Here is a 23,729-nt window from a genome sequence, read left to right as displayed (position 1 = left end):
ACCTGCCTGGGGACCCAGAGCCCCTGGTTGTCCCTGGCATGATGCTAGGCCAGCAATGTGTCAAAGTGTGTCCCTGAGCAAAATTCGTAACCCCTAATTGCTGCCCGAGCGCCAGCTCCCAGAGAGAATGGCTGCTCCTTACTCCTTAAAGTATGGGTACAGTGACAAAAAACACCCCAATGTTAGAATGACCCCAAACATGTTTGAAAGTTAAATATCCTTTAAATTAACACTATCTTCACTTGATGGTTCAAGTTCTTGAAGTTGCTCAACATTGCCCAATAAGCTTGCAATAGTGTTTTATTTGTTTATTTTTGAGGGGTGCTAGCCCCTCCTATGCCCATCTTTGTGTGTTTGTGTGTTCCCCATAACGATTATTTGATTGGCTGAGCAATGTGTGTACCCCATAGCGATAATTTGATTGGCTGAGCACGGAATGTGATGTATGATATGATCGCCCATCACTTCACACAAGTGTTATTTACACAATTTGTGAATCATTTGTTTTTCCTACGTTTCATTTATGACAGTTATGTTATTGAGGCCAATATAAAACATTAACAGAAAATTGGTCTGAAAGAACAAAGCTTGGTTTTTATATTGCAACCAATAGATTCCATGTGACCATTTTTTTCAATAAACTTTGTCAAAAGATATATTGTCTGATATAGTTTTTTCACTCTGGTAAAACTTAAATTGGCTAACCTTAGGTACTTTTTACATCTTATGTTAATGTGTTTGCAGTTGTTAAACAGGGTTCATGTAAATATACTGCTACATTCTCCCATTTAAATCCCTTCAGGGCCAACTTGAAACCCATTTTGGCAAAGTTCCCGGGTGTTACCCACTTGTGCTGCTAGAAGTGGGATCTACATCGGTCTCAAAGTGCCCAGTTGGACTCCATTTAAGGCCCATTCAGATCCCACTTCAAGCCTATATAGGCAAACACAGGTGAGGCCTACATGGGTTTGACATACAATTGCCAATTTTGACCCCACCTAAAACCCAGTCAGAAACCCACGTAATCCCATATGGGATAACACAGCTGGGCCCTGAGTGGATACTGGGCGAAAACCCACTTGGAGCCCTTAATGGGCGAACACAAGTGTGGCCTACATGGGTCACATATAATATGCCCAGCTGGAACCTACTTAAGGCCCATCCAGATGCCGGTTCAAACCCATATAGGCAAACACAGGTGGCACACACATGGTTCTGACATAAAATGGCCCATTTGGACCCCTCCTAAGACCCAGCCAGAAACACACGTAAGCCCATATGGGATAACACAGGTGGGCCCTTTGTGAAAACTGGGTGCACGGCCCACTTGGAGCCCTTAATGGGCGGACACAAGTGTGGCCTACATGGGTCACATATAATTTGCCCAGCTGGTACCCACTTAAGGCCCAATCAGATCCCAGTTCAAACCCATATAGGCAAACACAGGTGGCGCACACATGGTTCTGACACAAAATGGCCCATTTGGATACCACCTAAGACCCAGTTAGAAACCCACGTAAGCCCATATGGGGTAACACAGGTGGGCGCTTTTTGAAAAGTGGGTGCACGGCCCACTTGGAGCCCTTAATGGGCGGACACAAGTGTGGCCTACATGGGTCACATATAATTTGCCCAGCTGGTACCCACTTAAGGCCCAATCAGATCCCAGTTAAAACCCATATAGGCAAACACAGGTGGCGCACACATGGTTCTGACATAAAATGGCCCATTTGGATACCACCTAAGACCCAGTTAGAAACCCACGTAAGCCCATATGGGGTAACACAGGTGGGTGCTTTTTGAAAAGTGGGTGCACGGCCCACTTGGAGCCCTTAATGGGCGGACACAAGTGTGGCCTACATGGGTCACATATAATTTGCCCAGCTGGTACCCACTTAAGGCCCAATCAGATCCCAGTTAAAACCCATATAGGCAAACACAGGTGGCGCACACATGGTTCTGACATAAAATGGCCCATTTGGATACCACCTAAGACCCAGTTAGAAACACACGTAAACCCATATGGGGTAACACAGGTGGGTGCTTTTTGAAAAGTGGGTGCACGGCCCACTTGGAGCCCTTAATGGGCGGACACAAGTGTGGCCTACATGGGTCACATATAATTTGCCCAGCTGGTACCCACTTAAGGCCCAATCAGATCCCAGTTAAAACCCATATAGGCAAACACAGGTGGCGCACACATCGTTCTGACATAAAATGGCCCATTTGGATACCACCTAAGACCCAGTTAGAAACCCACGTAAGCCCATATGGGGTAACACAGGTGGGTGCTTTTTGAAAAGTGGGTGCACGGCCCACTTGGAGCCCTTAATGGAAGGACACAAGTGTGGCCTACATGGGTCACATATAATTTACCCAGCTGGTACCCACTTAAGGCCCAATCAGATCCCAGTTAAAACCCATATAGGCAAACACAGGTGGCGCACACATGGTTCTGACATAAAATGGCCCATTTGGATACTACCTAAGACCCAGTTAGAAACCCACGTAAGCCCATATGGGGTAACACAGGTGGGTGCTTTTTGAAAAGTGGGTGCACGGCCCACTTGGAGCCCATAGCCCATAAGCCCATGTCAATACCCAAGTGGGGCCCATATGGACATGTTAGCTGGGTAGCGCGAGGCCCTGTGCGGCGGCACCATTCGCACTACCCTAAAAGCGGCCCTGACTATAGGCCTACTGTATTTCATATATAGCCCCTGTAATTAAAATCAGGTGTGTTTGTAGGAACGTGCAGCTATGGGAATCAATCAAATCAAGAGTCTGTCTACCGGTATGCCATTTTTGTTTGACAGGAAGTAATTAAGATTGTCCTTTTATGGGGAATACACAAAAATAGATTTGTTTCCCATTTTTGACCTACTGTTGTTAGACATGTCCATATTTATATGCTCTAACAGTGTGGGGGGAAAAAAACGTAAAACCTTATTAAGATTCAAGCACATCTTGACTATATTTCAGGACAACAAAAATTTATATAGAACATTTCAGATCATTTCAGTTCAGATCACATCTATATTTCTCTGTTTGCCAAATACTGGTGCATCAGACTAGAATAAATATAGGTTATTGTCTCCACCAGGCCGAAGGCATGGGGAGAGAGTATGTTTTGCACTCCGTCCGTGTGTCCGTGTGTCCGTCCGTCCTTAATTCCGTCCGTCCTTCCGTCCGTCCGTTACCAGCTAATCTCCGGCACCGTTAACCCGGTCGATGCCAAACTTTGCACACACACTCCCTGGATGCCAACGATGAACCGCTGCCCCACATTTTCCAGAACGGCCTGTTATAGCGCCACCATGAGGCAGCTTTTCACATGTTTTACCTAAAACTGCACCGATCTGCGAGAAACGTTGCATGCACACTCCCTAGAGGCCAAGGACAAACCTTTGACCTGCATTTTCCGCATCTGCCTTTTATAGCGCCACCAGGAGGCCGACTTTTGTAAAACACATTTTTTGATATTACTCCTCCAGATTCTGTCCAAAAATCTCACAAATCGTTACACAGTATCTCTATGGTCATGTGCTCAAGTCGGATCTGTCCGATATTTCATATTCCATCCTAATTGGCTATAATTAGCTTTCACAGTTTGCAAGATTGCCCCGTTTTGAACAAAAGCCTCAAATCATGAACGCAGCATGCAATTTACGTGAAATCTTTCACACATTTTCTTACTAGGCTGAGGAATATATCCCACCCTTTTCACATTGGCCTGTTATAGCGCCACCAACAGGTTGATTTTTGCAAAACACATTTTTGGAACAAAATGCCTCAAAAACATGTTTATATTAATCCTAAACATTTTGCCAAACATCTCACACAGTCCTATCCTCCTGGTGGAGACCTGTGCCCAGAAGGGCACTTTTTCTAGTTGTATAATAATCTGGACAAGATTGTCGCCATGCTGTTATGCCATAAACATTTTATCTGTCTGGTAAACAAGGTCAAAAGTAGTAACAATGAAATTGCAGATACAGAGCAAAACCGGTTGAATTTGCAGTTAAAAGTAATATGTTCTGTGTTTCAGGGCAACTCTAACATGCCCCCTCCTCGCTCTCTTGTCGCAGGCAACTCTGCATTCTACACACTGTCGGGGAATGCTCTGGGCTTAGTTGTAGATCGACTATGCTATTTTTGCCATAGTACATTATTTATTTTTTATTATTGGCACCGGTCAGCAAAGTAAGTTTGTGACAACAGAACCTTTGAACGCCCAATGTTGTCCAATCCTGGCAGGGGAAAGAGTTCAAATGCAAACAGCTTTAATGTTTGGGGAATCACAGTTTCGAGTTTGTGAAACAGCTGACCACTCCACGCTTAGTGTCTTTATATATACCACTGGCTTCAGTCCACTTTCCAAAGATCATTTGACTGGATGGATGCTAGATAATATAGCCAAAGCTTTCCGTCCTGCCTGCCTTTTTTTCTCCAAACTTTTTTCATTCCAGGTGGCTACTTTTTGGAGCATATTCTCCAGTAAACCTTTGTGAAGAAGCCTGATCTGGGGGGTCAGCCATGTTTGGTGTGTGGCGCAGCGTGTTTGTTTTGGCGGTGGGTTTGCGTCTTGGTAAGGCAGCACCATCATCATCAACACCACAGGACTGCCAGAGCATGATCACAGCGCTGAGTCTGGACAACACTGCCAAGGTCCAGTTCAAATGATAATGACAATGATTATGATTTGTTACGTATAGTGCTTTTCCTAAAATAATGACAAAGTGCTTTACAGATAAAGAGCAGCATGGTAACCACAAGAGACAAAGCTACAATAAAACATAAACAACAAACATGAAATAATAAAACTACAGAAACAGATATATAAAATAAACCCAGATAAAATCCATCCGTCCAAAGTCCAATCCAATACTGGCGAGGAGAATACTAAAATGACTTAACATAAAGGTGGGTTTTCTGAAGCAATTTGAAAGATTACACTGAGTTTACACGTCTTAAGCCCAAAATCACACCAAAGGGTCGGGTTGGGAGTCCAAAACGTTTTTTAAGGTAGACCACACCAATGCAACTCTTTGCAACTCAATGAGTTGCATTGCTGTGGTTTACATTAAAAACAGTTTTGTCCCAACCTGACCCTTTGGTGTGGTTTAATTGGGCTTTAAGATCCTCAGGATCTTCAAATAAATAAATAATAAAAAGTACACCATTGTTGTGAGGTCTGTCTGTCTGTCTGTCTGTCTGTCTGTCTGTCTGTCTGTCTGTCTGTCTGTCTGTCTGTCTGTCTGTCTGTCTGTCTGTCTGTCTGTCTGTCTGTCTGTCTGTCTGTCTGTCTGTCTGTCTGTCTGTCTGTCTGTCTTGTCTTGTCTTGTCTTGTCTTGTCTTGTCTTGTCTTGTCTTGTCCTGCCTGCCTGCCTGTCAGGTTTTATTTGTGTAACTGTAACCATGTTGAATGTCTCTGTTAATCAGTGCTGGAAGACGTACTTGTTGTTTTTGAAAAGATGTGAAAGTAGCAATACCACATCTTTGTTTAATACTCTATTACAAGTAAAAGGCCTGTATTCAAAAAGTCTTCTTGAGTAAAAGTACAAAATTATTGGCATGAAAGTATACTTACAGTAAAAATGTACAAAAAAGTGTTCGAAATAGCAGTATTGTGAGCTTCTAGATTGGCTTGAAATAACCTTAAGTATAAAATGTGACTTGATGTATTATATTATAATATTAATAACCTAAATCTAACCTAAAGTAACTAAAGATAATTGCAGTGGAGTAAAAACTATATTTGTCCCAGAGATACGGTTGAGTATCTAAAGTAAGTATTGAAAAATGAAGCACTCGCGTAAAACAAAAGAACCTCGAAATTAAGTACAGTAAATGCACTTAGTCACTTTCCATCATCATCCGTCTGTTAACCCATTAAGACCTGTGACTGTGTCACCTTAGCTTTTAACCACTATTTTAAACTTTTAGACATTGAGAAATAGCAGTATATACGAGCTGCGAGCTTGTAGATCTGCTATTTTAGAAAAACCTTGCAAATGTGTGCACATCTTTGAATATATATTATTTCACGGCAAATGTTTGTAACTCATATCTTTGGTGTCCCTGAAACAACAAATTTAAAGATGGGGGTCGGCAGCCAATTGCATATCATTTTGGGGGTCCTTGTCATCTCCATGTTGGCTTGTGGTAGACATTTTTGTCAACATAATTTTATTGCCACGGACATACAAAATGAGTGGACAATAATAATAATAATAATACCAGAAACACATAAATATAGAAAGCCCTGAATAACAGGTATGTAACTCTGACAGTGTTCAAATGGAACCACATTTGGTTCCATTTGAACACAGGGGTCCTTGCAAATAAAACAATTCTAATGTGCCATAGTGTCACAATAAATAATTCTGGAGAAAACCTGGAGACCTGACATTCAGTAAAGTGGGTGTTATGATAAAAATAGGTACATTATAACAGTGTGTAAAACAGAAACTCTAAACATTTGCCACGGACACGACCAAGTCTTTGCCACGGTCACATTTGTCCGTGTACGGACATGTTGGTGAGCCCTGCATTTTGTAGAATCTGGTCTTATAGGTCACAATGGGTTCATCTGTGTTTGTCTATCCCTCTGCTATAGTTTTCAGGTCGCTGGAACTTAATTGAAGGCTTTTCAGACCATAATGACTTTATATATCTTCTGAACGGGACTCAGTCTTCATGGATTGACTTCACGCCTTCTGCTGAGGACAACAGAACGATCACCATGGTGGCACACGAACGCATGTGAGTGTGTGTGTGTGTGTGTGTGCGGGATGTGCCGATGTGGAAATTATTGGCCTATACCGATGTTTAAAATAACAATCTAGCCGATACTGATACCGATATATGTTTATTTCGCTTTGTTGTTTTTATTTCCCCCTTTTGTGCCAGAGAAACAAACATCTTCAATACAATAAATAAATGTTCAGAATCTACAGCTTGGTAGGCGGAAGATAACATAGCCAATGCAAAATGTACGCTTATCAACAACAGATAGTTTTCAGTTACTGCCATCGGTTAAATGTCCGTTTTATTTGCCAATACCGATATTGACCAATAATGGCAAATATCGTCCGACACCGATATGTGGCCGATATATGGGTTCCTCCCTATAGTGTTAATAACAAAGTGTGTCACTGTGTGTCCTCGTCTAAAGGAACGGAGCCTGTACCGTAGATCTGTTCAATGTGACAATCATCTCTAACATCACCATGGACGTCAGAGGTAAGCATTGTTGGAAAAGTTACTAAGTGTCGGTAATATTGTCAGAATGGTTTTCAAGTATAGGACCCAAAAATGCAAGGACGTTGGGAATCTTAAATGGTAGTTTTATTTAACAAAGGTTTGCAGGAGCGCAACACTAGCAAACATAAACAGACTTGGAACTCAGGTTACAATACAATAATCCAACAGAGAACACAACCAAACACAGGGCTTAAATAGGCACAAGATTAACAGGATTTGCAGGTGAACTCAAATCGATCAACACATGGATTGGCTGGGGAAAACAAGACACAGGTGAAACAAAGAAACAAAAATCAGGGAAGGCGAGATAAGGCAGGTCACAAATACAATGAAAGAGAGGAAACACTCCAGGAATATAACCCCATAGCATTACTTCAAAATAAGATTCAAGAACAATAAAAACAGCACATGGAAAGCAGATCCTGACAAATAAATTACCTATTACTGTTGTGATATTAGCCCATGCACAGTACATCTTAGTCTATGTACTTGAACTTGAGATACAGTGTACTTGATATGTATTGTGTACTGCCGGTACTGTAGCATGCTTTATAGATAGGCTACGAGAGACATCTAGGCGACAGCAAGGTCAGCCTTGCTGCAGTAGGCACGTTCTTCTGTCTCATATCTTATTGTTACGTCATTATGATCCAGCACTATATATGTTTCCTGTTTGTGTAATAAACTTTGTGAACCTTAGCGTGATACTGTCTCGTGTCTCGTTGATTTGTTCTCCCGGGTACCCGCCGTCGCCCTACCAAAGTAATACTTCAACAGGATTGTCACACACCACCCAGCTTGCACACACTACCTGTCTGTCAGAACCAGATGAGGGTCCAGTATTTAGTTTACAACAATTACTAGTTACTTTTTTAAAGTAACATTATTACTTTACATATTAGTCCCCGCCAAAAGTAACTAATTACTTAATACTTTGAATATATATTATTCACTTTTCTCTCTCGCCCCCCAGTAATTGCAAAAGTGTCACATTACCAAGCTCAGCGGCCCTGTAGCTAGAATGTCTGCCCTGGAACTGGGAGGTCGAGGATCGATCCCTGGCCGGGTCATACCAAACCAAAGATTACATAATAATTCTATTCAATACGTCACCACATTAGGCGTGACAGTGTCACACGTCTGAGGGTACTATATACTGGTTTGGTTTCGTCGCACCTCATTCCTCGCACAGGGGTTGTAATCGTCGGCAACGCCAAAGTAACAGTAACGAGTTACTTAAAGGGATAGTTCAGATTTTTTGAACTTAAGTTGTATGAAATACTTGCCATTAATATAGTGGTTGCAACTGTATTAATTGATTGCCCGAGTCCCATGGTGGGAGTTCTGCTCTGGTTTTGGTGAAATATCAAGTAGTTCCGGTCATTTTGTGGGGGGCACTGGGGGCCACGCAGTAAAAGTAAATTAATCCACAAAACTAACGTAATTTGTATTGTTGACCTATTTCTAAAATATTAGTGCAACTTTCGTAATTTTTTTACCCCTCTATCACACAGAACTATGTTTTTTGTGTCCATATCACTACGCCCAAAAAATAGTTCCATGTGATAGAGGGGTCAAAGTTGAAGGAAAGTCGCGCTAATATTTTAGAAATAGGTCAACAATACAAATTACGTTCGTTTTGTGGATTAATTTACTTTTACTGCGTGGCCCCAGTGCCCCCCACAAAATGACCGGAACTACTTAATATTGACCAAAACCAGAGCAGAACTCCCACCATGGGACTCGGGCAAACAATTAATACAGTTGCAACCACTATATTAATGGCAAGTATTTCATACAACTTAAGTTAAAAAAATCTGAACTATCCCTTTAAGGCGAGACATGGTAGATGAATAGGGAAAAAAAAGTTTAACTAATAGCTATCACAATGAAACTTCTCCAGTTGATTACTTATATTAAAACTAAGATTTTAGTATTACAAGTTTTCTGAAATTATATGTTTAGATATGCAAATTAGGCATTATATGCGCTAATTTGCATACATTTCGGGACGATAAATTTGAAGATCCGTTAAAGCCAGGTTCAAAATGATTGTTTCATTTTGTTGACATATTAGAGACAAAGAAAATTACAGAAGGGATTTGATCACTCCACAAATCAGAAAATAGTGTCAACAGGCATACAAAACCCAATTTTCGGCATGTTTTTAGGTATAAAATGTGATGTAAATCAGGCTGTGAATGATATATCAACAAACCCATCTGTAAATATCTGCAGAATATAGTTATGAATAATTCTGGAAAGTTTGGTGTATGTGAGTGCAACTGAAGTGGAGATTCTTTGTCCCAGGTATGAGGAAAACTCATTTTTAGTAAACAGCCTTTAAAGAATTGTATTGTAAAATTCCAAAACGTTTTATTTGAAGCCACTATTTTGAGACAAAATATCTCATCCAAACCTTGGCAACAACATATAATGCCATATATCATTGGAAAGGTCTGGACCTCGAGCTGACTGTGGTTTGATCCAAATATGGTCACTTCCTTTGTACCAACAACCAATCATGAAAATTGAGAGGGTGGATTTTCACCCAGCAAAACGAGCTGTCATTGGCTAAAATAAACTACTAAAATAAACATCTAAATCTGTGTTTTGAATGTTTATTTTGCTTTAGTTTGAAAGAAAACATGTTTAGGAAGCAAAATAGCAAAATCATGATTTCACCTACCATGTCTCGCCTTAAAAAAATAAAATAAAACGTTACCCAACACCCAACACGGCACATCAACATATGACATCATCATGATGTAACACATCAACACGTGACATCAGTAAAATGGATGTTATTCTCCTCTCCAGGTGATATCATTGAGAGCAAGTTCAACTTGCTGTCTACTTGTGATGACTGTTTGGTTGTTAACATCACCACGGCCAAACGATGTGACAAGTCAGACAACCCCCCCGTTCATCACTCTCTGTATATCTTAGGTAAGTACAGGTATGGAGCTAGTTATCGGCGTGGCTCAGGGGTAGAGTGGCTGGAACCGCAAGGTTGCCAGTTCGAACCCGGGCTTCCCCAGAGTTAGTGTCGAAGTGTCCTTGAGTAAGACTCGGCTGAACCCCCAATTGCTCCTGATGTGCTGGTTGGTGCCTTGCATGGTTTCCGCCACCATCGGTGTATGAATGTGTGTGTGAATGGCTGAATGTAATGCAAATCTATGTAAAGCGCCTTGGATAAAGGCGCTATATAAATGCACCATTTACCATTTATTTTAGTTATCTGTTACGTGCCACGTAGTGTAAGTTAACTGGTAAAGCACAGCATGTAATTGAATCCTTGCCCATATCCTTAACCCCCGGGCACGTAACATTATCCTTATAATTTCTCCTATGACTTAAGCATCTATGACGTTATAGCTTGTTGTTGAAAAGCCATGGGCTATTTTTCTTTAGCTACTTTGTTTTCCTTTTTTTTTCACAACTTCCAATCCAGAGTTGTCTCTGCTTCATTTGACTGGGGTGCATATCCCAACGTACTAACAGTGCGACGCACAATAGTCCGACACCCTACGTACCCAAACCCTAACCTAACCCTAACCCTAACCCTAACCTAACCCTAACCTAACCCTAACCTAACCCTAACCGCAAACGGAAGCCACGGGTGAGTCTTAACCGGCCACACATGTCGGACTGTTAGTACTGTACGTAGGACCCAGTGTTGTAGTCTGAAGTAGTCTGCGGAGAGCCACCTCTGCATTACTGCATTACACTTACTGTAACATGGTTGTAACAAGTCCTATTCATACCATAATCACAAGGAAATGCAATGCTTCACAGCCATACATCACGCATGTATTATGTAATATGTTTTGCAGTTTGAAATTGGCAATTGTTTCCAAAACATGAAAAACCTAATAAAAACGATACCTTGGAAAATCGTATGAAATAATGTAAACTAAAACATGCATGATTTGAAACGGCTAAATGTAGCCTTCAACTTGTTGTTTATGCCACAATGACATACACACGTGTTAGGTACTTTAAATTAGGCCTTAAATGTCAAATGTTCAAGCATGTTCACTACTTCACCTGCTTTCTTACCATGTTCCAAATGTTCAAGCATGTTCACTACTTCACCTGCTTTCTTACCATGTTCCACATGTTCAAGCATGTTCACTACTTCACCTGCTTTCTTACCATGTTCCAAATGTTCAAGCATGTTCACTACTTCACCTGCTTTCTTACCATGTTCCACATGTTCAAGCATGTTCACTACTTCACCTGCTTTCTTACCATGTTCCACATGTTCAAGCATGTTCACTACTTCACCTGCTTTCTTACCATGTTCCACATGTTCAAGCATGTTCACTACTTCACCTGCTTTCTTACCATGTTCCAAATATTCAAGCATGTTCACTACTTCACCTGCTTTCTTACCATGTTCCACATGTTCAAGCATGTTCACTACTTCACCTGCTTTCTTACCATGTTCCACATGTTCAAGCATGTTCACTACTTCACCTGCTTTCTTACCATGTTCCACATGTTCAAGCATGTTCACTACTTCACCTGCTTTCTTACCATGTTCCACATGTTCAAGCATGTTCACTACTTCACCTGCTTTCTTACCATGTTCCAAATGTTCAAGCATGTTCACTACTTCACCTGCTTTCTTACCATGTTCCACATGTTCAAGCATGTTCACTACTTCACCTGCTTTCTTACCATGTTCCAAATGTTCAAGCATGTTCACTACTTCACCTGCTTTCTTACCATGTTCCAAATGTTCAAGCATGTTCACTACTTCACCTGCTTTCTTACCATGTTCCAAATGTTCAAGCATGTTCACTACTTCACCTGCTTTCTTACCATGTTCCACATGTTCAAGCATGTTCACTACTTCACCTGCTTTCTTACCATGTTCCACATGTTCAAGCATGTTCACTACTTCACCTGCTTTCTTACCATGTTCCACATGTTCAAGCATGTTCACTACTTCACCTGCTTTCTTACCATGTTCCAAATATTCAAGCATGTTCACTACTTCACCTGCTTTCTTACCATGTTCCACATGTTCAAGCATGTTCACTACTTCACCTGCTTTCTTACCATGTTCCACATGTTCAAGCATGTTCACTACTTCACCTGCTTTCTTACCATGTTCCACATGTTCAAGCATGTTCACTACTTCACCTGCTTTCTTACCATGTTCCACATGTTCAAGCATGTTCACTACTTCACCTGCTTTCTTACCATGTTCCAAATGTTCAAGCATGTTCACTACTTCACCTGCTTTCTTACCATGTTCCACATGTTCAAGCATGTTCACTACTTCACCTGCTTTCTTACCATGTTCCAAATGTTCAAGCATGTTCACTACTTCACCTGCTTTCTTACCATGTTCCACATGTTCAAGCATGTTCACTACTTCACCTGCTTTCTTACCATGTTCCAAATGTTCAAGCATGTTCACTACTTCACCTGCTTTCTTACCATGTTCCACATGTTCAAGCATGTTCACTACTTCACCTGCTTTCTTACCATGTTCCAAATGTTCAAGCATGTTCACTACTTCACCTGCTTTCTTACCATGTTCCACATGTTCAAGCATGTTCACTACTTCACCTGCTTTCTTACCATGTTCCAAATGTTCAAGCATGTTCACTACTTCACCTGCTTTCTTACCATGTTCCAAATGTTCAAGCATGTTCACTACTTCACCTGCTTTCTTACCATGTTCCACAGCATACAGGCTTCTCGGGTGCGTTCCCACTCTTCTGGTTACCCAGGAATTTAACTAGTCATACTAGTAACAACAACCACTGTAGGGTTTTAAAAACAAAATCAAACATGCTTTGATTTGATTGACATGATTTCACATAACATGTTATAATTCAAATACGTTTTTTTTTCTTTCTTTCTTTTGTGTTTGTGTTTGTGTGTAGGCCTACCACATTTGTGATGATTTGATTTTGATTGGTCAGTTTTGTCTGTTTGTGTGTACCACATAGTGGTGATTCGATTGGCTGAGCATGTAATGCGATGCATGATGATAATAACATGATAGGATGACCCGAGTGTGTGTGTGTGTGTGTGTGTGTGTGTGTGTGTGTGTGTGTGTGTGTGTGTGTGTGTGTGTGTGTGTGTGTGTGTGTGTGTGTGTGTGTGTGTGTGTGTGTGTGTGTGTGTGTGTGTGTGTGTGTGTGTTTTCAGCGAGGGGGCGGAGCCTGAATCAATCTGACCTGGAAGTGTTTCATCAGCAGGCCAGGTGTATGAACTTCTCTCTGCTGCCAGACTTCCACTATGACCACAGACAAGGTGTTTTAACAGTTTTATTAATGTCCTACTTCAGTGGTTTTCAACCCTTTTCAAGGCCCGTTATTTAGTGGGCATTTGAGCCACGGACCACCATGTGATGAGATTTAGCCTCTCACACCCAAAAGTAATGTAGAACTGTTTTTCATTGGATAAGATTTTGTCTACAATTCCATGCTTTTGGCAAACGTTGATCAAAAGTAGATTTTTTTCATCATCAGCACCAGCATCAACACCACAGGACTGCCAGAGCATGATCACAGCGCTGAGTCTGGACAACACTGCCAAGGTCCAGTTCAAATGATAATGACAATGATTATGATTTGCTTCGTATAGTGCTTTTCCTAAAATAATTACAAAGTGCTTTACAGATAAAGAGCAGCATGATAACCACAAGAGACAAAGCTACAACATAAGATCAGTGAATGCAATGATATGACATAAAATAATATAACTACAGAAACAGATATAAAATAAACCCAGATAAAATCCATCCGTCCAAAGTCCAATCCAATGCTGGCGAGGAGAATACTAAAATGACTTAACATAAGAGATGGGTTTTCTGAAACGATTTGAAAGATTACAATGAGTTTACACGTCTTAAGCCCAAACCACACCAAAGGGTCAGGTTTGGGACAAAACGTTTTTTAAGGTAGACCACACCAATGCAACTCATTGCAACTCAATAAGTTGCATTGCTGTGGTTTACATTAAAAACAGTTTTGTCCCAACCTGACCCTTTGGTGTGGTTTAATTGGGCTTTAAGATCCTCAGGATCTTCAAATAAATCTTAAAAATCACACCCGTGTGAACTGAGTGGTGTAAGGTCTTATATAGACTGATCAACTGTGGTCTGACGTAATGTCTGACGTAATGAAATCACACCCGTGTGAACTGAGTGACCATAGCAACCATGCTCATTTTTTGGTACGAACAGACACGTAAACTAACAAAGCTGAAATCACACCCGTGTGAACTGGGTGACCATAGCAACCATGCTCATTTATTTTGGTACGGACAGACACATAAACTAACAAAGCCAGTTGTAGGAGTGGTTTACACCACTCAAAAATACACCATTGTTGTGAGGTCTGTCTGTCTGTCTGTCTGTCTGTCTGTCTGTCTGTCTGTCTGTCTGTCTGTCTGTCTGTCTGTCTGTCTGTCTGTCTGCCTGCCTGCCTGCCTGCATGTCAGGTTTTATTTGTGTAACCATGTTGAATGTCTCTGTTAATCAGTGCTGGAAGACGTACTTAATCTTTTTTTGAAAAGATGTGAAAGTAGCAATACCACATCTTTGTTTAATACTCTATTACAAGTAAAAGGCCTGTATTCAAAAAATCTTCTTGAGTAAAAGTACAAGTATTGGCATACAAGTATACTTACAGTACAAAATAATGTACAAACAAGTGTTAGCAGAGCTGAAAACACGTATTGTGAGCTTCTAGATTGGCTTGAAATAATCTTAAGTATAAAATGTGACTTGATGTATAATATTAATAACCTAAATCTAACCTAAAGTAACTAAAGATGACAAATAATTGCAGTGGAGTAAAAAGTACATTTGTCCCAGAGATACGGTTGAGTATCTAAAGTAAGTATTGAAAAATGAAGCACTCGCGTAAAATAAAAGAACCTCGAAATTAAGTACACTTGAGTAAATGTACTTAGTCACTTTCCACCACTGTCTGTTTGTCACTTTAGCTTTTAACCACTATTTTAAACTTTTAGACATTGAGAAATAGCAGTATATACGAGCTACGAGCGTGTAGATCTGCTATTTTAGAAAAATCGTGCAAATGTGTGCACATCTTTGACTATATATTATTTCACGCCAAATGTTTGTAACTCATATATTTGCTTATGTGGTGTCCCTGAAACAACACCTTTAAAGATGGGGGTCGGCAGCCAATTGCATATACTTTTGGGAGTCCTTGACATGGAATAGTTTGAGCACCACTGACATAGAAAACATAGGGTTTTTCAGAAGAAAAAAAATACATTTTGTCAGGGGTCATCGCCATGTTGGCTTGTGGTGGACATTTTTGTCAACATAATTGTATTGCCACGGACATACAAAATGAGTGGACAATAATAATAATACCAGAAACACATAAATATAGATAGCCCTGAATAACAGGTCTGTAACTCTGAGAGTGTTCAAATGGAACCAAACGGACCCTTACGGGTCCATAAGGGTCCGTTTGGTTCCATTTGAACACTCTCAGAGTTTCAGGGGTCCTTGCAAATAAAACAATTTGAGAACCACTAGTCCTAGTGGACTTCTAATGCACCATAGTGTCACAATAAATAATTCTGGAGAAAACCTGGAGACCTGACATTCAGTAAAGTGGGTGTTATGATAAAAATAGGTACATTATAACAGTGTGTAAAACAGAAACTCTAAACATTTGCCACGGACACGACCAAGTCTTTGTCCGTGTACGGACATGTTGGTGAGCCCTGCATTTTGTAGAATCTGGTCTTATAGGTCACAATGGGTTCATCTGTGTTTGTCTATCCCTCTGCTATAGTTTTCAGGTCGCTGGAACTTAATTGAAGGCTTTTCAGACCATAATGACTTTATATATATTCTGAACGGGACTCAGTCTTCATGGATTGACTTCACGCCTTCTGCTGAGGACAACAGAACGCTCACCATGGTGGCACACGAACGCATGTGAGTGTGTGTGTGTGCGTGTGCGTGTGCGTGTGCGTGTGCGTGTGTGTGTGTGTGTGTGTGTGTGTGTGTGTGTGTGTGTTCGTGTTCGTGTTCGTGTGCGTGTGCGCGCGTGTGCGCGTGTGCGGGATGTGCCGATGTGGAAATTTGGCCTATACCGATGTTTAAAATAACAATCTAGCCGATACTGATACCGATATATGTTTATTTCGCTTTGTTGTTTTTTTTTCCCCCTTTTGTGCCAGAGAAACAAACATCTTCAATACAATAAATAAATGTTCAGAATCTACAGCTTGGTAGGCGGAAGATAAAGATAACATAGCCAACACAAAATGTACGCTTATCAACAACAGATAGTTTTCAGTTACTGCCATCGGTTAACACAATCAACGCCGGGATTCTTTCAAAATAGAAGCTTGGGGTGCCGGGAAGATATGGCCGCTTTTACTCTGTAAGGCCCTCCCCCGCTTCCGTTCCGGAAAAAAAATGGAGACATATTTTTGCTTGCTTACCTTGCTCTCGTTTCAATAAAATCGCTCGATGATCCCTCGCGTTCATATTTTGAACGAGAGGCAGGTCAGAAGTCAGAAATGAAGAGCGTAGTATATCCATCTGATCAAAACCACGGAGAGCTCCTTAGATCAGGAGATACGAGGGATTCTTTCTGCAGCGGTAAACAGGGAAGTGAACGGGACCACAGATGAACTAAGAGTGGTGACTTTGGAGGCCACCTAAAAAAAAGAGAGAAAAGAACGAAAATCGTTTGATATCATTGAACACACATCCTAGCACCCCGTCGGTTGGATTAGTTATGACGTGCCCACATGTCGTACGGTCTGAACCAGATAATGTCCATGTATTTGCCAATACCGATATTGACCAATAATGGCAAATATTGGCCGACACCGATATGTGGCTGATATATTATGGGTTCCTCCCTATAGTGTTAATATTAAACAAAGTGTGTCACTGTGTGTCCTCGTCTAAAGGAACGGAGCCTGTACTGTAGATCTGTTCAATGTAACAATCATCTCTAACATCACCATGGACGTCAGAGGTAAGCATTGTTGGAAAAGTTACTAAGTGTTGGTAATATTGTCAGAATGGTTTTCAAGTATAGGACCCAAAAATGCAAGGACGTTGGGAATCTTAAATGGTAGTTTTATTTAACAAAGGTTTGCAGGAGCGCAACACTAGCAAACATAAACAGATTTGGAACTCAGGTTACAATACAATAATCCAACAGAGAACACAACCAAACACAGGGCTTAAATAGGCACAAGATTAACAGGATTTGCAGGTGAACTCAAATCGATCAACACATGGATTGGCTGGGGAAAACAAGACACAGGTGAAACAAAGAACCAAAAATCAGGGAAGGCGAGATAAGGCAGGTCACAAATACAATGAAAGAGAGGAAACACTTCACTTCAAGATCCAGGAAACCCATAGCATTACTTCAAAATAAGATTCAAGAACAACAAAAACAGCACATGGAAAGCAGATCCTGACAAATATATTGCCTATTGCTAGTTACTTTTAAAGTAACTATTACTTTACATATTACTCCCTGCCAAAAGTAACTAATTACTTAATACTTTAGTTCACTTCTTTATTTCTCTCACCCCCCAGTAATTGCAAAAGTGTCACATTACCAAGCTTGTCAGTGGAAAAAGGTAGTCGACGAACATCTTTTGTCTTCGTTTTAGTCACCTCTGGTTTCAATGTGACGTTTCAGTGAGCAGAGAGCTCATGCAGTCTCCTGACATCATTATGTAACATTATTAATGATGCTCCCAAATAATTACACTGTATTATTAACTGCTACTGTAATCAGATTAGTCTTCGAGTAGCGTGTAATGCATTACGTTTTGGATTAGAGCAATCGGTTACTTAGATACTTTTGTCAAAACAATGGCATTACGTAGTGGCATTTAAGCTCTGCATTTCCCTGTTCCACCTGTTGCCACAAAGTTAAAGGAAAATCCATCCGACGCAATATTGCACCGTTTCCTGATGAATGAATGAGCTCGTCTCTGTCAGCGGAGAGTTGCACGGATATGACACAAACATCGGTGACCGATGCCTTGCCAACAGCGTGTGTGTGCGTGTGTGTGTGTGTGTGTGTGTGTGTGTGTTGATTGCGAACGCAGTGAGCACTAACTATAGAAGCTGGCCTAAACTGTCTGTCTGTCTGTGTGTCTGTCTGTCTGTGTGTGTGTGTCACGCTGTAACACCACCGGCCCGCAGCTGTATCACACACAAAACACACACACACACACACACACACACACACACACACACACACACACACATTTAACTTAAAAAACTTTAAAAGAAACTTTAAAAAAAACTTAAAGAAAACGTAAAAACAAAACAAAAAAAACACACATGCACGCACACATACACACTAAAAAAATAACTTAACTTAATTTAACTTTAATTTACGAGCTGCGTTCGCTTCCCGCGTTTGCGCGTCTTACTTGTTACATAATAATTCTATTCAATACGTCACCACATTTGGCGTGACAGTGTCACACGTCTGACGGTACTATATACTGGTTTGGTTTCGTCGCACCTCATTCCTCGCACAGGGGTTGTAATCACAGGGGTTGTAATCACAGGGGTTGTAATCACAGGGGTTGTAATCACAGGGGTTGTAATCACAGGGGTTGTAAGCACAGGGGTTGTAATCACAGGGGTTGTAATCACAGGGGTTGTAATCACAGGGGTTGTAATACAGGGGTTGTAATCACAGGGGTTGTAATCACAGGGGTTGTAATCACAGGGGTTGTAATACAGGGGTTGTAATCACAGGGGTTGTAATCACAGGGGTTGTAATCACAGGGGTTGTAATACAGGGGTTGTAATCACAGGGGTTGTAATCACAGGGGTTGTAATCACAGGGGTTGTAATCATAGGGGTTGTATTCACAGGGGTTGTAATCACAGGGGTTGTAATCACAGGGGTTGTAATCACAGGGGTTGTAATCGCCGGCAACGCAAAAGTAACAGTAACGAGTTACTTAAAAAAAAGGAAAAAAACGTTACCCAACAACCAACACTGCACATCAACATATGACATCATCATGATGTAACACATCAACACGTGACATCAGTAAAATGGATGTTATTCTCCTCTCCAGGTGATATCATTGAGAGCAAGTTCAACTTGCTGGCTACTTGTGATGACTGTTTGGTTGTTAACATCACCACGGCCAAACGATGTGACAAGTCAGACAACCCCCCCGTTCATCACTCTCTGTATATCTTAGGTAAGTACAGGTATGCAGCTAGTTATCGGGGGGGGAGGGCGGTGGCTCAGACTCAGAGGTAGAGTGGCTGGATGGAAACCGCAAGGTTGCCAGTTCGAACCCGGGCTCCCCCAGAGTTAGTGTCGAAGCGTCCTTGAGCAAGACTCGGCTGAACCCCTAATTGCTCCTGATGTGCTGGTTGGTGCCTTGCATGGTTTCCGCCGCCATCGGTGTATGAATGTGAATGTAATGCATGTAATACATCTATGTAAAGTGCCTTGGATAAAGGCGCTATATAAATGCACCATTTACCATTTATTTTAGTTATCTGTTACGTGCCACGTATAGTGTAAGTTAACTGGTAAAGCACAGCATGTAATTGAATCCTTGCCCATATCCTTAACCCCCGTAACATTATCCTAACCTAACCTAACCCTAACCTAACCCTAACCGCAAACGGAAGCCACGGGTGAGTCTTAACCGGCCACACATGTCGGACTGTTAGTACTGTACGTAGGACCCAGTGTTGTAGTCTGAAGTAGTCTGCGGAGAGCCACCTCTGCATTACTGCATTACACTTACTGTAACATGGTTGTAACAAGTCCTATTCATACCATAATCACAAGGAAATGCAATGCTTCACAGCCATACATCACGCATGTATTATGTAATATGTTTTGCAGTTTGAAATTGGCAATTGTTTCCAAAACATGAAAAAGTTAATAAAAACGATACCTTGGAAAATCGTATGAAATAATGTAAAGCATGCATGATTTGAAACGGCTAAATGTAGCCTTCAACTTGTTGTTTATGCCACAATGACATCCACACGTGTTAGTTTAAATTAGTAATTAGTAATAGTTTAAATTAGGCCTTAAATGTCAAATGTTCAAGCATGTTCACTACTTCACCTGCTTTCTTACCATGTTCCACATGTTCAAGCATGTTCACTACTTCACCTGCTTTCTTACCATGTTCCAAATGTTCAAGCATGTTCACTACTTCACCTGCTTTCTTACCATGTTCCACATGTTCAAGCATGTTCACTATACTTCACCTGCTTTCTTACCATGTTCCACATGTTCAAGCATGTTCACTACTTCACCTGCTTTCTTACCATGTTCCACATGTTCGAGCATGTTCACTATACTTCACCTGCTTTCTTACCATGTTCCACAGCATACTGGCCCACTCTTCTGGTTACCCAGGAGTTTAACTGGTCATAGTAACGATACGATACGATACAACTTTATTGTCAGCTGACACAGAAATTTGCTTTGCGTCCATGACGTCACCGTTCAAGAAACAGACAAGACATCGAGGTACATCAGGAACGAGAACATATCCACTGGTTTAGCGATTTTGGTTAAGAAGCAAGACAGACTGATGTACAAATGAGTTCTTTAGTCTGTTTTTCTTAACAACAACCACAGTAGGGTTTTAAAAACAAAATCAAACATGCTTTGATTTGATTGACATGATTTCACATACCGGGCTCGTTCGGAAATAGCGCACTGAGCGCACTGTGCAATGCAAACTAATAGGCGAGTGCGCTCCGTTGCGGTATTTCCAAACGTGCCCACCATGTTATAATTCAAATACGTTTTTATTTTTTTCTTTATTTTTTTGTGTTTGTGTGTACCACATAGAGGTGATTCGAGTGTGTGTGTGTGTGTGTGTGTGTGTGTGTGTTTTTTCAGCGAGGGGGCGGAGCCTGAATCAATCTGACCTGGAAGTGTTTCATCAGCAGGCCAGGTGTATGAACTTCTCTCTGCCGCCAGACTTCCACTATGACCACAGACAAGGTGTTTTAACAGTTTTATTAATGTCCTACTTCAGTGGTTTTCAACCCTTTAAAAGGCCCGTTATTTAGTGGGCATTTGAGCCAAATCACCCAAATCACTGAATGCTCCTTTAACAATAATGTACCTCTTGATATTTAGAGATCTATCAGGGTCCATTTGGTTACCAACTCTTGGTCATTTAGCTGGGGGCCACCTTGAAACCCCCTCAAGGACCACTGGTTGAAAACCACTGCCCTGCTACTTCATCATTAGTAAAAGTAGCAGTATAACCGATCTACAAGCTCATAATGGGTCACGATGTGATGCATTGTGAGCTCATAGATCTGCTATTTTAGCCATGTCTTCTTTTTTCAAGTGAAGGTTAAGAGTGTGGGTTATTGATCAGATGAAGAGTGCTTGTGGCTATATAGTAACTCAACCCGATCTCACAGAAATACATAAATACATGCCTAGAAACCCCGAAATCCGTACACGACTACTGTTTTGACCGCGACGGAGGCATGGCTTTCACTAGTACGGAAGTGCTATTTCACTGAGGCTGGGTTATTTCGGGTTTGACCTTATTTACCATTCTGTCCATATCGGGTTACAACTCGGACGGGGCTGAGTACCGAACTTCGAAACGCTCATATTCATGTCTCCCTCTCCACATTATGCATGTGTCTATCTCGTCATAAGCATGTGCTCATCTCTCTCCCTGCAGAGTTTTGCCCTGAACACAACGTGGAAGCTGCTGTGGAGAAACCAGAGAGCAATGTTGTACTGTCCAGGTGGGACACTAAGACTGTGTGTAATTGAAGTATGGGAATGCTTTGGGGTTATGTTGTTGGGCAGGCATGTGCAGTGTTTCTGTAAAGGGCAGGCTGTGTTCTTCCCCATGTCTGTCTTGTTGTTGCTGTGTTGCTAAGCTGACGTTAATAAAGTGAAGTTGTTCCTATAAAATGGTTGTCGTGTCTACTGGAGAAGTGCACCCAATACCGGCCAGCATTTAATCGGTATACCCAATGCTCTGCACCGATGATGCCCTCGACCACATCACTGGCCGCCGCCATCGGTGTGTGAATGTGTGTGTGAGGGTGCACAATGCACAATCTATGTAAAGTGCCTTGGATGAAGGCGCTATATAAATGCACCATTTTGAAACAGCATTTCTGGGCCACGTGATGAGCGGGGAGAGGGTTGAAACGGGCCACAGTACCTACAGTACATACATAATAATAATAATAATAATAAACTTTATTTGTATAGCACCTTTCATACATAAATGCAACTCAAAGTGCTTCACAGGGCAGTACATAAAAATAGCAATAAAACACAGGCAAGCAGTTAGACGTATAAAACAATGGTAAAGAGCAAACAACAAAAAAAGCATAAAAACATAGATGGACGAGAAACAAAGCACACCGCAAAAGGTCAGAATAGAGAACTCAACTAAAACTAAAACTAAAACTCAATTAAAAGCAAGAGTAAAAAGGTGAGTCTTGAGTTGAGCTTTAAAAATGTCTACAGAGGGTGCGTGTCTAAGTTGAAATGGAAGTCGATTCCAGGCTGTAGGCCCATAGAAGCAGAAGGCTGCCTCACCATACTTTTTTGTAGACATTCTTTCAGGCACTTCAAGCAGGCCAGCAGTGGAGGACCTGAGGGGGCGGTTAGGAACGTATCTGGGTAGGCATTCGCGGAGGTATGAGGGTGCAAGACCGTTTAGGGATTTATAAACAAGTAAAAGAATTTTAAAATCAATCCTAAAAACCACCGGGAGCCAATGTAGTGAGTGTAAAACTGGAGTAATATGATCTCTCATCTTAGTTTTGGTTAAAACCCTAGCAGCCGCATTTTGAACAAGTTGGATTCTGTCTGTTGACTTCTTTGGCAGGCCCGAGAGGAGGGAATTACAGTAATCGAGACGCGAAAAAACAAAAGCATGGTCCAATGTTTTAGCATCATCTATAGATAAATATGCTCTTATACGTGCGATGTTTCGAAGATGAAAGAAAGCTGTCTTGGTAGCTTGATTAATGTGCGCATTAAAATTCAGATCTGAATCGAAAATAACCCACATAGCGTGTCCGACGTACTCACAGTCCGACAGGCCTTAGTCCGACACATGCGTGGCTGGTTAAGACTCACCCGTGGCTCCCGGCATGCGTTGCCAGTTAAAACTCTGTCATGGGGGCTTCCCTGTGAGGTTTAGGGTTAGGTTAGGGTTTTGGGTAGGGTGTCGGACTAATGCCTCAGTCAAATCTAGCCTGAATCAGATCTGTGTCACATCAAGACTGAAATCCGTTTTGTTTAAATTAGTCTAAATGCAGACAGGTCATATAATTCTACAAGTCACGTGGAATCAGATTTTTTCCAATGTGACTTGAGCCACATTCAGAGGTGGTTTCAAATCTGATTCAAATCTGATTTGAGGCGATCTGTCTCAGTCTGAATGCAACGACCCGATCTAAAT

At 41.3% G+C, this 23,729-nt stretch overlaps 2 protein-coding genes across 2 annotated transcripts in view; one reads left to right on the top strand and one right to left on the bottom strand.

Annotated features, from left to right (window-relative positions):
• Nucleotides 1–23,729, bottom strand: part of LOC306928416 (kelch-like protein 23) — a 375,750-nt gene that overhangs the window by 42,729 nt on the left and 309,292 nt on the right. The window lies entirely within an intron of this gene.
• LOC306927788 (uncharacterized protein) lies at nucleotides 4,601–22,206 on the top strand. The gene is made up of 11 exons (XM_079507639.1): nucleotides 4,601–4,668; nucleotides 6,620–6,765; nucleotides 7,178–7,245; nucleotides 10,087–10,215; nucleotides 13,441–13,545; nucleotides 13,764–13,831; nucleotides 16,074–16,219; nucleotides 17,209–17,276; nucleotides 19,365–19,493; nucleotides 21,173–21,277; nucleotides 21,981–22,206. The coding sequence occupies exons 1-11, from the start codon at nucleotides 4,633–4,635 to the stop codon at nucleotides 22,073–22,075; spliced, it is 1,095 nt and encodes a 364-aa protein (XP_079363765.1). The 5' UTR covers nucleotides 4,601–4,632; the 3' UTR covers nucleotides 22,076–22,206.

Source organism: Electrona antarctica, assembly GCF_951216825.1.
Source record: "Electrona antarctica genome assembly, chromosome: 8".
Classification (NCBI taxonomy): domain Eukaryota; kingdom Metazoa; phylum Chordata; class Actinopteri; order Myctophiformes; family Myctophidae; genus Electrona; species Electrona antarctica.
The sequence above is the reverse complement of the archived record's forward strand: the minus strand, read 5'-3'. Positions and strand labels throughout refer to the sequence as shown.